The sequence below is a fragment of the Anthonomus grandis genome, chromosome 7 (genome assembly GCF_022605725.1).
Source record: "Anthonomus grandis grandis chromosome 7, icAntGran1.3, whole genome shotgun sequence".
Classification (NCBI taxonomy): Eukaryota; Metazoa; Arthropoda; class Insecta; order Coleoptera; family Curculionidae; genus Anthonomus; species Anthonomus grandis.
Genome location: NC_065552.1, coordinates 6055654 through 6069077, shown reverse-complemented (window position 1 = coordinate 6069077; position 13424 = coordinate 6055654). Strand labels below are relative to the sequence as shown.

The window sequence follows — 13424 nt, the reverse complement described above, 5'->3', positions numbered from 1 at the left end:
TATAGGTTTATTTTTATATTCATTGTGATTATTTAATAGTCTAATGTGTTCAATAAGGGTAGAGTGAAAACGTTCTATAAGCCCGTTTGACTCAGCGTGTTGCGAGCTAACAAAATGAATTTTAATTTTATGCGTTGTCAAAAGTTCAGAAATAATAGAGTTTTTAAATTCTGAGCCATTATCAGAAATGATTTGATCTGGTATACAATGGTGACTGAAATATTTTATTAAATTATTTGCTACTTCAATTCCTTGTGATGACCTTAATTTGTATGCTTGTGCATACTTAGAAAAAGAGTCTATGATGGTAAGGAATTTACATTTTTCCAAAGTGATGCTGTCTATATGTAAAATTTGAAATGGTTTTGTGGCTGTTTGTTAATATTAAAATTTAATTTAAGAGGTCGTCTGTCATATTTGTTGATTTGGCCAATAATAAATATTTTTTATACGTTTTTCCGTTTCTTCTATGCCTCTGTGGTTTGTCTTTCCTTCATGGTGATGTTGGATTATATTCTTAATTTCGTCTTCGGTGGTAACGTCTATTAATTTTTTAGTGCATTTTATCATGGATATTTGGGAGTTTTTATTAAAATATTTTTGTAAAACACTGCTAAATTTTTCATATAAGGGATCCTCAAAATATAAATAATATTTAATTTTTGGGGCAATATTTTCTTTAATGAATTTAACCATTTCTTGTTCATAGTTATTTTTTGAAAATTGTACATGGATTCTTTTCTTTGTTCGATACAAAAGATTGACCCTATTAGTATCTGCAGGAGAGAAATTGACTTCTGAGATAATTATTTGATTTTTTCCATAATTTACGGGGCAATCTACGATTGGTATTCCTTTTTTAAAGAAGGAAAGGTTGGAGTCGAAGCTCCTGCACCTTCGTTAGGCATATTAAAATTGTTACAGCTCTTGAATTCTTTTTTCCTTATTAAAGTTTTTACGATATGCCTTGCTTTTACTTATAAAGGAGATCTTGAACGATACTTATAATTAAAAGAACTTGGTGAGCCAGAATTAATATTCTCTGTATCTGAAGATGATGAACTTTCGTATGAGCTATCACTATCAGTATTAGACACTCTAAATGACATTAAATGTACTTACAGCAAAACCAGTATCTTGTCCATACGTAGCCCTTCAATGTCCCTTTGAAGTTTCGTCTCTGGATCTGGCTGCTTCCGACGTTGATATTCCGTCAACGTGGTACTGTTCCGGATCTTCTCGTTAAGCTACTCAATTCACCCAACTGGTTAGAAGCGCGAAAACGACGTAAATTCCAAAACCGCACTCCCGAAAACAAAGGTTCACCTCCCAATAAATCGTTAAAACGAACCGTACTTTATGCTAAGAACGTGAGAGAGTCCTAAAAGCCCGACTGCGCCAATTATGTAACGATACTACGGATCTCTGTTTTAAAAAAAAACTTTATTCAAATTAGATATGTCTTATACAGTACAGAGTTAATTCTAGACTAAATACTAAATTTACGTACAATAAAAGCTGAAGTTTATAAAATGCTGAAAATAGGAAAAGGCAAAATGATGATTCGGCAAGCTGGTTGGTATTGTACAGTTTCTTATAAGTTAAATAGGGATATAATATATAACTTATATTTAAAAAAATACAACGAAAATTTGGGTTCAAGGAAAATTCAATTTGATGTAAACTAGTTAGCCTATCTTAGTTTTACTTTTATCTTCTTTTCTCTCCTTTGCATCTTTCCTCAAATTCCTATAAAATACTCGGATTTCCTCCAATAATTGAATAATTGGCGAAATTTGGTTATCGCCGACATGAACCATTTATTGCTACTAAAACTGAGCACTACCACACTTTATATACTATTACACAGGTAAACGCACTCATTACTATAACTTTGGATTGGTTTTTCCCCATTTTGTTACTTTATTTGCTACTTTAGTCCATTTTATTCGCATTGTCTATGCCACTGGCAGGTCGCCATGTAATATGTTCGTCAGTAGCTACAGGGGATAGTCCAAACATGGACAAATAAAACAACCATTTTTTACCATGTTTTAAATTAGACTATATTTTATTATAACATTAAAGGGTTACACCAATTGTTATTACTTACATATTTCCCTTATGTCATCAATCTACTTAAACTAATTACATCAATACATATAGTTGCTTAATACTCTTAATAGCTTACAATACTTTAACCCCACGTGCCTTATATAAAATATTTAACCTACTTATACCATATAGTCACAAAATTGCCTCCTCTATCTATGTAATGAATTTTGTAATTCTTAAGGTATGTGGCATGTAAAAAATCTGAAAGAGTAGTGAAAACTGCAAAAATTCCAGATAAACCTGCACAGAAAATTACCCAATAAGAAATAACTAAATATAATCCTATTTATAACTTGAATTTATTTGAGATCCTTGTTCCATTAATAAACCTAAATTGGCATGTAACAGTGGTCCTTTGATAAAGATAAAAAGAAGATTATACAGTCCCTAACTAAACTAGGCAGCAGTTCTCCATAAACCGATTAAATTTTCAATTTTTATTTAATAATTTTTTCTTCATATGCAATAAATAAGTAACAATTTTTTTTCTTTCAGATATGTACAGAAATCCTAAAAAACCTCCGCAACGCCACCTTTGGACCGTGCGACCAATCGCATATCGATAAGTTCGTCGCTCTCTGTCACAAACGTTTCCGACACGCGGTCGCGTTCAAACCGCCACAAGAGGCCACGCCCCCACGCGATCAACAGACCAATCACGTGACGGAACAGGACAGCAACTGATGGAGGTGACGTACGGTTCGGAGTGGGGGAGGGGCGGAGCTTAGGGATCAGTGGCGGGTGTGTAGAGACAATTTTAAAATGAGCAGTTTTTTTTTGTCTTGTGTTAGGACCGAGCTGTGAGGATTAAAGGTTTTCTTTGATGATTGGGCTGTTTGTTGTTTGTTTTCTTTATTATATGGATAGTTGGGTATTTGGTGGGTCATTTTAAGGCTAGGGTGTTCTTGGGAGGTCAGTTTGGATACAGTTAAATTAGAAATTTGTGGTGTGTTTCACGTGTAACTGTGGCGATTGGCCGTTAAGGCTAAAATAGTATGACGAATGCATCCGGTATTTTCCACTGTTGTTGTTTATATTGAAGTTAAAGTTGCAACAATGTATAAGCTAAAAACGTTTAAAAGAAATAATTTTTTACCTTTAATCGATGTTGACCATTTTTTTTAAATATCCAACGCCTTTTTGCAGAAAAAACGTTGGCCACAGTTTATCGTAGAACAATCTGCATACTAAGGAAGCGGAAGTTATTTCCGTATACTTCTCCACCAAATATCTAACTTAGACTAAAATTTTTGTTCAGTATCAAACCTAAATTAATTTTTCTTAGCAAAATTTTAACGCTCTAGTTAATTTTTTTTGATAAGGCGGTTTCAGTGTAAATTTAAAGTGGAATGGATCAAAAGCAGATCAGAAAGTTAATTACATTTTTTTTATAAATAAGCCATTTACTTGCATAAGGAAAAAACAAAAAAAAAGTTATTTTTATATATAATTCTCTTAGGTGTCCCAAATTTGAGTCATACCATTAATAGATATAAGGTGCGCCAACTAAATCTTCCCTATTTGAATATTGAAACTCCGTCATTTTCCACCTGATTTAGACAAATGAAAAAAGAAAAGATTTGTTAGGTGACTTTAGTTAAATGAAAAGATTTGTTTAGGATCTACAATGAAATTTATTGTAAATTAGGTCAGAATACAATATCGACCAAATAACCGCCTTCATTCGACACACAAAAAGCGGCCTTTTTCGGACATTTAAATTAGTAATTGACAACATTTCAGACCTAATAGCAGCATTTCCTGTTCATATTAACGTTTAGTTTTTTAGTATTCTTCTGTTTGCTAGCATACATCTTACTTTTCAAGTAGCCCCGCAGAAAAAAGTCCGGTGCCGTCAAATCCGGAGAGCGAGGAGGCCAATCCAAGTCACCTTTTTTCGACGCGACGCATTTCTGGGAACCTGCTCTGGAAAAAACTTCATCGTAGCGATTGCGTAATAGCAAGATCTTTTTGAGAATAGGAGTTCATCAGACCATGTTTACACATTTCCGGACAAAGTGTGATAAAATCGCACTTTTTGAAACGACGCCATTTTGGAAACACTTTTTCACTACTTCAATAATTTTATTAGAGCGTCGCGGACATTTTCGACTGTTGTTTCGGTGTGTATCGACCCATGACGTGGCATTTAATGAAGTTTCAGAATATTGCTCATCAAAACCGGATAAGATATGGTGTTATTCAATGTTAAAATAGGAAAGACCTAGATGGCGCACATGTCTACTATTTGATCTTTGTTCCTGCCGATTCAAAAATGATTGAATTAAGAAAATTGACCTATTTTTTAAAAGAGACATCCTGATGTATATTGCGACATCAATCGAATTTTCCATTTTTAACTTGAGGCTAAAAACAACCGACTTATAAACACATAAGTTATTTCACTTTTACCCCATTCTACTCTATGTTTGCGCATTTTTATATAACACTTATTTTATATAGCACCCCTTAAACTTTTCCAATTACTTTTACCACATAAAAATGGAAATTTCCCCCGGGTGTATTTTCGTTATCCACTTCAATATTTAGCGTTTAATTTAACATCTTACCCTATAAACGGTACATATAATCCTCGGCGGTGTATGTATGGTTATGTTTGTTCCATTAATTTTTTTTTAAATTACTTATATCCGTATAGTAATGCAGGGTGGCCCACTCTTTCAAATGATTAAACAACGTGTTTAAAAATTTAGATGCAAGTGATCTTAAGTTCAAACAATTTTTATATACCGGGTGTTTTATTGGTTGAGGCGGTTGATACCAACTTCGTTTTACCCTTGAATAAAATGATTGTTAACTTATAGAAAAGAACGTAAAGTTATCTACAGTTTTTATACCGGAATTAAAAAATACGCGAAATTTTTTCAAAAAAAAATGCATGTGTCAAGGTCATAATGAGGGCAAGAAAGCAAGATTAGATTAAAGTTGTCCGAGAAAAAAGTAGGTATATATATTAACCAAAAATCCGCGACCTTGAAACCGATTTTCAAGGTTATTTCAATGAGGAGGTGCACACTTTTGTTTCATGATGCATTTTAGTCCGTTTTTTCCCAGAGGTGTTATGCGGCACAAGACCCAATTGCTTTAGTTGAAAATGAACAGTTTTTGGCTGCAGATATTTTCATTCATTCCTCTCAAATGATGGAATGGATTCTGAAGAGAACTCTAATGAAGATCAAGTTCTTTCAGTTATTAATCACTCTTTTCCATAATTTGTTTCTGCTAAAGCACCCGGTAGAAATTTCAACATAACCCTGTATATGGAAAAATGTAATAAAATTGAACTTTGAGGCTTGGTGGTGGGCCGCTCTGTATAGTACGATGTTTTTTTAAAGTAAACAACCCAATGTAATTTGATAATTTTTCGTTTAATATTATAATTTAATTCCACTTTATCGAACCCTTTACTTCCACTTTACTTTAGAGAAAACCGTACGTAACGGGTTAAAAGGGCGATTTGATGTTATCAAATAACAAAAACGAATTGGCGCCATAACCGAGAGTAACAAATAATTCCTCGAGTGAAATCGTCGTTTTAACCCCAATGTATAAATTATGATACTTTTGATTTATTTTATTATTTATATAATCCGATATAAATTTTGTTCTGCTTTTTATTTGTATAAAGATTGTAAAATATCGAATGATGGGAGTTTGCGGCGTGGCTCGTATTGACCCTACGAGTCCGTTCATAGTCAAGTAATAAATGCAGTGATTTGTACAGTTTTGTGTTCTATTTTGTTTCTGTTAAGCATCCTATCTTTACCAGTTCCCCTAGGGTATTTATACAGTCACCTTTTCGATCGTAAGGGTTCTTGAGTAAGAGCAGAGTGTCATGACTGTGTTTGTGGACACCACAAATTTAAGATTTCCTCAAATCACAAATACAGTTTTACCACTAAAACTGTATTTTAATCTTCTCCCGAAGATGCTAACATGGAAACACGTGTCGAGAGTGAAATAAAGAGTTTTGGTTAGTGGTAAAACTGTCTCGTGATTTGAGTGTCACACCAAAGGTTCCAACCATCGGACTATTAAGATTTCCTGTCACCATTTTCACTTTCATCAGGTCTCAAATTTATTAAATTAAAGTCAGAGGATTACACGTGTTTCGCCCATACTAGGCATCATCGGATTCACTTGTATCGTAACTAGGATTCACTTATAAAAAAGGAGCTTGGAGTTTGTTTTCATTACTATTTCATGTAAGCCGGTCTCTTTGAAAAAAGATGGATTCTTGGAATTTTCACTTTCGCTGTCACTGACCAAGGGTAAACTAAAGCAATTTCCTTTTCTGCAGGCTTATATATTGATAACGGGATTAATGAGGCGTGAATTCTGATGATGCGTGAAAAGAGCGTCTGCTAGAAGAGGTCTCCATATGTTGGATACACAGACGTTCTTATAATGCCATTTGTATTCTTGACAAGAACATCTAAGAATGGCAGCGTCGAATTTTTCACAGTCTCCATGGTGAATCTGATACTTGGCACCATGTTGTTCAGGTGGTGTAAGAAGCCCTGAAGTTTGTCTTCCCCTTTATCCCAGATGATAAATGTGTCATCAACGTATCGCAGCCACATCTTTGGCTTTTGTCGTGAGGGGCTGATTGCCTGTTCCTCAAACCATTCCATATATATGTTGGCTACCACCGGAGACAGCGATGATATCATAGGCAGACCCTCATTCTGAGCGTAAAACCTATCTTTCACTTGAAATTACGTAGGCAGACCTCCAAAAGTTCCATCACTCCTCCGAGTGGAAGCTTGGTTCGAGACGGAAGTGACGTGTCATTACTCAGTTTATCCTGGATAATTTTCAGGGAATCTCCAATCGGGACATTGGTGTAAAGACTTTCTACGTCAAAGCTAACAATTCTATCCTCGGATCCGATGTTGATAGGTCGAAGTAGATCCACAAAATGACTGGAGTTCTTAACGTATGAATCAGTATTTCCTTGGAGTGGTTTGATTATTTCTAAAAGGAATCTAGAAAGTTCTGACGTTGCCAAATCCCTTGAGCTAATAATGGGCCGCAGTGGCATCAATTCGGTCGGAGATACTTACCGACCGAAACGTCGTGTTGTACCAAAAACAAAGACAATGTCAGTCCGACTACCTGTTTCTACGTTACCATTGTCTACCACTTTCAAAAACAAATACGAAAAGTATGTAATGGGAAAAGTTCTGCAAAGCTGGCAAGGGGGTTAACCATAGGAGGAAAATTTCCAACCTCAGATATGCAGATTACACCTCAATACTAGCTTGTTTGGAAGAAGATCTCACGGAAATCATGAGAAAGTTGGATAGGATCAACAGAGAACATGGTCTTACGTTAAACCAAAAGAAAACGAAAATTATGATCATCACCGCAATCCTGTCAATGCCAGACATATGGATGGTTTTGAAGTGATTAAGAAATTTAACTATTTATCACAAACAAAGCCGGCTGTGATGGAGAAATCAAATACAGAATTGCCATCGCACGTAACTCAACAATAAAAAATAAATTCGAAAATGGAAAGAAAGATGAATATGGACGGAAAAAAGTAAGAATACGGAATATCTCAACGCAACAAACTGAAATTATTAAACTACTGGATTTTTCCTATTTCTACATATGCTTCTAATACTAGGACTTTAAAACTGGTCATGCGAAGAATAACGGAAGATTTTGAAATGTGGTCCTACAGAAGAATGCTGCGATCTTAGGCTATCGACCATAATAAGCCAGTTTCAAGAAGTCTGAATAGGCTGGGGAGAAAAATTAATGGTTAACGACTAAGAGGAAAGTCTCCCAGGCTCTGGGTGGATCAAACCAAAGGGATCATTGGTCACTTTCAGCAAAAAGCTGCTTTTGTATCTCAAGACAGAGAAGGATGCAGAATTACGATCCGAGCAATTGAGATATGTCTCAAATGCTCCCATACTCTCTCGAGAGTAAAAGGGCAAGAGAGGCAGAAAATAAATATTGGTTTTTATAACGGAAAAAAGTAAACCAAAATAGCGTTACCCAAAATACCCCAACAAAGTGGTCCTTCGAACTTGATAGACAATGTGGCTAGCGTGTTATAGGGTAGGTGTTATTGGGATATCAACCTGTTAACTGTTTTGATATTAGAGATGATGAATTCAGCTCTATTGGAAACGCGTAGAGTATATTTGGGATCCTTGAGATCAATACGATAATAACTTGGTGATAAAAGCGACGTAATTAAACTTTAGATTGGATAATATTAATATACTGGATAAGAATATACTGGAATTTTTTTGAATTTGAATCTATAATTTTGTACCATACATAAACAAATATCATTTGGTTGTCATACACACATAGATTGGAATTTGTAATTCTTGGCTTCGATAAATATATACTGTAACAATGCCGCGAATATCTACAGTGGTTAAGCCCCACTTCTGAAGGAAGCTTTGATACCAGAACGAAGCGAGATCGTTTTGAAGGGCTGCGTTCCTGGCAAGACCATGGATGACCAACTAGTCATGTTCGAACTTACAATGCATGACGAGGCTATTGGTTGAGGGATAACAGTCGAAAAGACCGTTGTACGTAGGGTAAGGTAAGGTATGTTGGTGGTATAGGTAAATTGGTGATAGTTTTCTAACAATTGTTCATTAACTTATCTATTCACGGGGAGGTCTCGAATCGTGTCGAACAGCTCTGTGAAATATCCCCTCCATACCGCACGGTCTGCGCTTCGTTTCATTTGTTTACGTCTAGCAAAACTTTCCGTTCTTGCCGGTAAATAAACTCGTTAAATTTGATAATTTTTGTAATATAAATTGATTTTTTTTGTGTTAGCTGTAATTTTAAAGGGTAAGTGTTAATTTATGTGTTATCCTATAAAAAAAATATACTACTCTTTAATGTACTGTAATCATATTGACTTAAAAATATCATTTGCTCCTGTTACGGCTTAAGTAAGTTAGCCATTTTCTTAGACATTTTGCATGCAAAACTGTGAGGTTGCAATAGAGACGTTTAAATAAAATTGTTATTCGACTTCTTAGCGGACTTTTAAAGGATTTTAGGGTTTGATACGTTAGTAAATTTAGTGCATTTTTGCGAAATGTAATTAGTTGTTTGTTTCAGGGTATCACCAAATTACCTACTATAAGATGGCAGATAACATGCCCAAAGGAAAGTACAGATATTATGAGAAGCAAGATATGGTTCGAGCAGCACAAATGGTCCGTGAAGAAGGTGTATCCATATACAAAGCATCGAAAGACATGAAGATTGCTTGGACATCTTTAAAGAGATATTTAACGAAAACTGAAAATGCAGAAGGTCATCCGATTATCCACGACTTATCAAAGTTGGGAAGGCCCTTTGCTCTACCGGCAGACTTGGAAGTCCGAATATTTAATTATATTATCGCCATGCAAGAGTTAGGATTTGGTCTTACTGTCCACAATATTAGAAAACTAGCGTTTTCGGTTGCAAAATCAGTTGGTCGTGAAAATTTGCAGATTTTTTTAATTACGGAGAATGATTTAGCTAGCAAGTGGTGGTGGACAAACTTTAAAAAAAGATATGGGCTAATATTACGTGTGCCAGAAAACTTAGCTGCATATCGAGCTCCATGGTAAATCCCACTATGCTTGCTGATTTCTATACAAAATTAGAAACTCTTATTACAAAATTGGACATTAAACGCCAGGGAGAATTTGGAATTGTGACGAAACGGGGTTGTCATTTGTAGTAAAACCCAACAAGGTTGTGACGGCTCTAGGCAAGCGTTATGTTTACAAAAGGAGTTACGCAGACAGGGGGGAAACAACTACAGTTCTCGGCTGCATTTGTGACAATGGCACCTTTATACCACCCCTAGTAATTTTCAAAGGTGTGCGTTGGAACCCTGATTTAGCCCGTGGAGCCATATCTAACTCATTAGTAAAACTGTCACCGAAAGGCTGGATAAACTTTAATATTTTTTTGGAATGGTTCCAGGTTTTTATTAATTCCATACCAAAAGAAAGACCCATAATTCTCTTAATGGACTCTCATGCTTCACATTTGTCACTGGCTGTTTTAGAATTAGCCAAGCAAAATAATATTCATCTCTTCACCTTTCCAGCACACACAAGCCATCTGCTCCAGCCACTTGATGTAAGCGTTTATCGTCCCTTAAAATCCGCCTGGACTAACTGCTTAAACGATTACATGAAAAAAGAAAACGGTGAAAAACCTAGTCGTTATAACTTCAACGAAATATTTTCTGTAGCAATGATTAAAAGTTTTACCCCCACTAATATTGAACACGCCTTTCGAAAAAGTGGAATCTGTCCTTTGAATAAAGATGCTATCTCACCCGAAGCTATAGCCCCTTCAAAACTAACTGAGACTCTTCGAGAAAATCAATCAGTCGCCAGACTTGATTATATACTTCCTTCTGATCCTCCTTTGGAAAAATCCAGCACTGACAATTTATTTTTACTACCTTCTACAAGTGCAGCGAGCAAAGTAAAACCGCGGGTTAAAACCAAAGACTCCAGTGCAAAATGGTTAACTGATCCTCGCATACCAACACAGCCACAACCAGGACCTTCAGGAGTACTAAGCTCTAGAGGTTCTAACACGAAAAAGCGTGCATCGAAAGAAAACTCCAAACCAAAAAGCAAGAAAAAAGACGACGATGATGACTGATATTGTGGGGTCTGTGGAATTGGCTACCGAGAGGATGAGAAAGCCAAAAATGGTGCGTTATGGGTACAGTGTACTTTTTGCTGCGTTCCATATCACACAAACTGTCAATCGAGATCTGACGATGAAGACATCTTTATGTGCGACGGTTGTGATGAGCATCGTTCAACTGACTCAGAATAATGTTTGTTATAAATACTAATAACTCAATGTTTTCTTATGAATTATACTTACACGATTTCAATAATTTTATTTTTTACTGGTCCTAATCCTATATCACCAAAATACCTCTCCACTATCATTAAATAAACTTACCTATAACCAAATTACCTAACCGATTAGTATTTTTTGAGTATATGTTTTTCTGTCAAAATTGACATTATTTTAGCATTTTTTGTAAATGAACAATTGCGTAAAACATTGAACTTTTTGGATAGAAAGGTCAAGCAAATTATAATATCTTTAGAAATACAAATTGCTCACGTTTAAATACTAATATCACCGACTTACCTTACCTTACCCTACTGAAAGGAGTAACCCTGTGAGGGTAATAAATGTCAACCATCAACCAAGTATTCTGTGTCATTCAAGAAGGGCACGGAATTATGACATTGCCCTGCAGTTTTAGCTATACTTCGACGAGTTGGTGTGGCCGTGGAAGTCAACCGGGAAGCCATTTCGAAAGAGTTAGTATCAGGTGTTGGTTGGTGACAGGTACCGGTCAAAGGCCAGATCAAAGAAGGAAGCGAAAGCATTTGATCCATGAGATGTCGAGATGTTTTTGATACTGGGAAGAAAAGGCGAACTAGGTGACCTAACATACTTCAGAACAAAATCAATACGTTTCCATCCCATAGACAGCTTGTGACTGACCAAGAGAGAGGAGGCCAATAACATTGTTAAGAGTATGTCCAATAACGTTACTAAAAAGGACCGCTATATTTTTCCTCGTATTAAGGACACCTTAGGCACCTACCTGTTGGACTGTGCAATGCTCCTCCTGAAACGATTTTAAAAGGATTTCACATAGAAAATGGTCACATGAAAAATCTAGAAAAAGGGTTCCTGAGGGTACGAAGTTCTGGATTTAATTTAATCCCAAAGAAATGTCATCTGTTTTAAAGGGCTGTGCAGTATCTGGGGCACGTCGTTTCCAGTTAAGTGGGTGACAAGGCTGGAGTCCAGACTGTCAAAGATTGGCTAGTTCCTAAAGCTATGCATGAGCTACGCAGCTTCTTGGGATTATGAACTTACTACCGATGCCATATCTCGGCAACACCCCATATGTCAGCTGTTGTTCGTCATTCCGGAATGACACAAGTGGGCATACCGGACCAAGTCTCTGGAGACGCGTGGAAGGTCAGCGAATCTTCCGGAATCATGGTCAGCTAAGTATATAAGGAGCCGTGTCGCCGGTGGGAGGCTGTTGACAGTTCAGTTCACTTCGGAACATTGGCGCGATATTTAAATCAGACATAAATAGTAGTACATAATTAGCATGTAAATAACTCAGTTGGCTATTTTTGTGCATCGAGTATTTTAATTCATACGAATATTTTAATTCGAGTATTTTAATTCAAACGAATGGTAAAAACGCTACGACATGATTCAAAAGATTTAAAAAGATTTAAAAAAAGATTTATTAAGAAGAATTATGCTAGAATCAATGGAAATGTTGTTTTGAAGCAGTTAGCCCTATCAGCTATAAATTTATTTTGTTCATAGAAATGATTATGAAGCATCAATAAATTAAAGTCATAAAGAAAATTTGTAGCGATTTAAAACAACACTGTGATTACATAATAATTCTATTAATTTAATGGTTTATTGATCATGGATAATGATCAATAAAATGAATATATGAAATAATAAATTAAATAATTAAGAATTAACGCAAAAAACTGATTTAGATAAGGGTGTTATTAGGAGAAAAATGATTATATTCGATTGTTTTTTTATTTAAAGGTTTATTAATCAGAATCAGTAAAAAACTGTCGCGATTCACCTTATGAATAAATGACGAATTGATTAATTATTGATCATGGTGGTTATAAATAATCATCATTGAAAAAATTGTAATGATTCAGTTAAGCCTATGCCTATTAACAATACAATGAGTCAGCAATTATAAGTATATGAAAGAAAAATATTATTCAGGTAAGCCGTTGTCAAGATTAAATTAAGTATATAAAAATTCTAGTGATTTAAAGGATTAGGATAAGTCATTGATTGCTTACTAATTAAATTATCTAGCATAGTGATTATAAAACGTAATTAGAATCAACGAAAAACACTTAGGTGAACCGTAATTAAATGCAAATTAATTTGTTGACCAGAAATATATAAAGTTGGCATGATCTACTTTATATTCGCGGCGAATTAATTAAATATTGATCATAAAGTTAGAATTAATGAAAAATTACGAAAGAATTAATGAAATTTTACGTCTTAGATAAAATCAATTGCAATTAATTGTGAATAATTTAATTTATTATGAAGGTTCATTAAGAAGGAATAAGGAAAATAATTATAAATGCAATTGAGATAAAATAATCAATCGCGCATTGATTTTAAATTTTGAAAGAAAATTTTGAAAAATTGATTGAACCCGTATATTGATTTAA

At 35.0% G+C, this 13424-nt stretch overlaps 1 protein-coding gene across 1 annotated transcript in view; it reads left to right on the top strand.

Moving 5' to 3' along the window:
- The window catches only part of LOC126738590 (N-alpha-acetyltransferase 15, NatA auxiliary subunit), a 265256-nt gene extending 259399 nt beyond the window's left edge, over nucleotides 1–5857 (top strand). Inside the window, exon 16 of the mRNA XM_050443990.1 lies at nucleotides 2611–5857. Coding sequence (XP_050299947.1) covers nucleotides 2611–2799 — 189 coding nt within the window. The 3' untranslated portion in view covers nucleotides 2800–5857. The remainder of the gene's footprint in view (nucleotides 1–2610) is intronic.
- Nucleotides 5858–13424: the final 7567 nt, after the last annotated feature.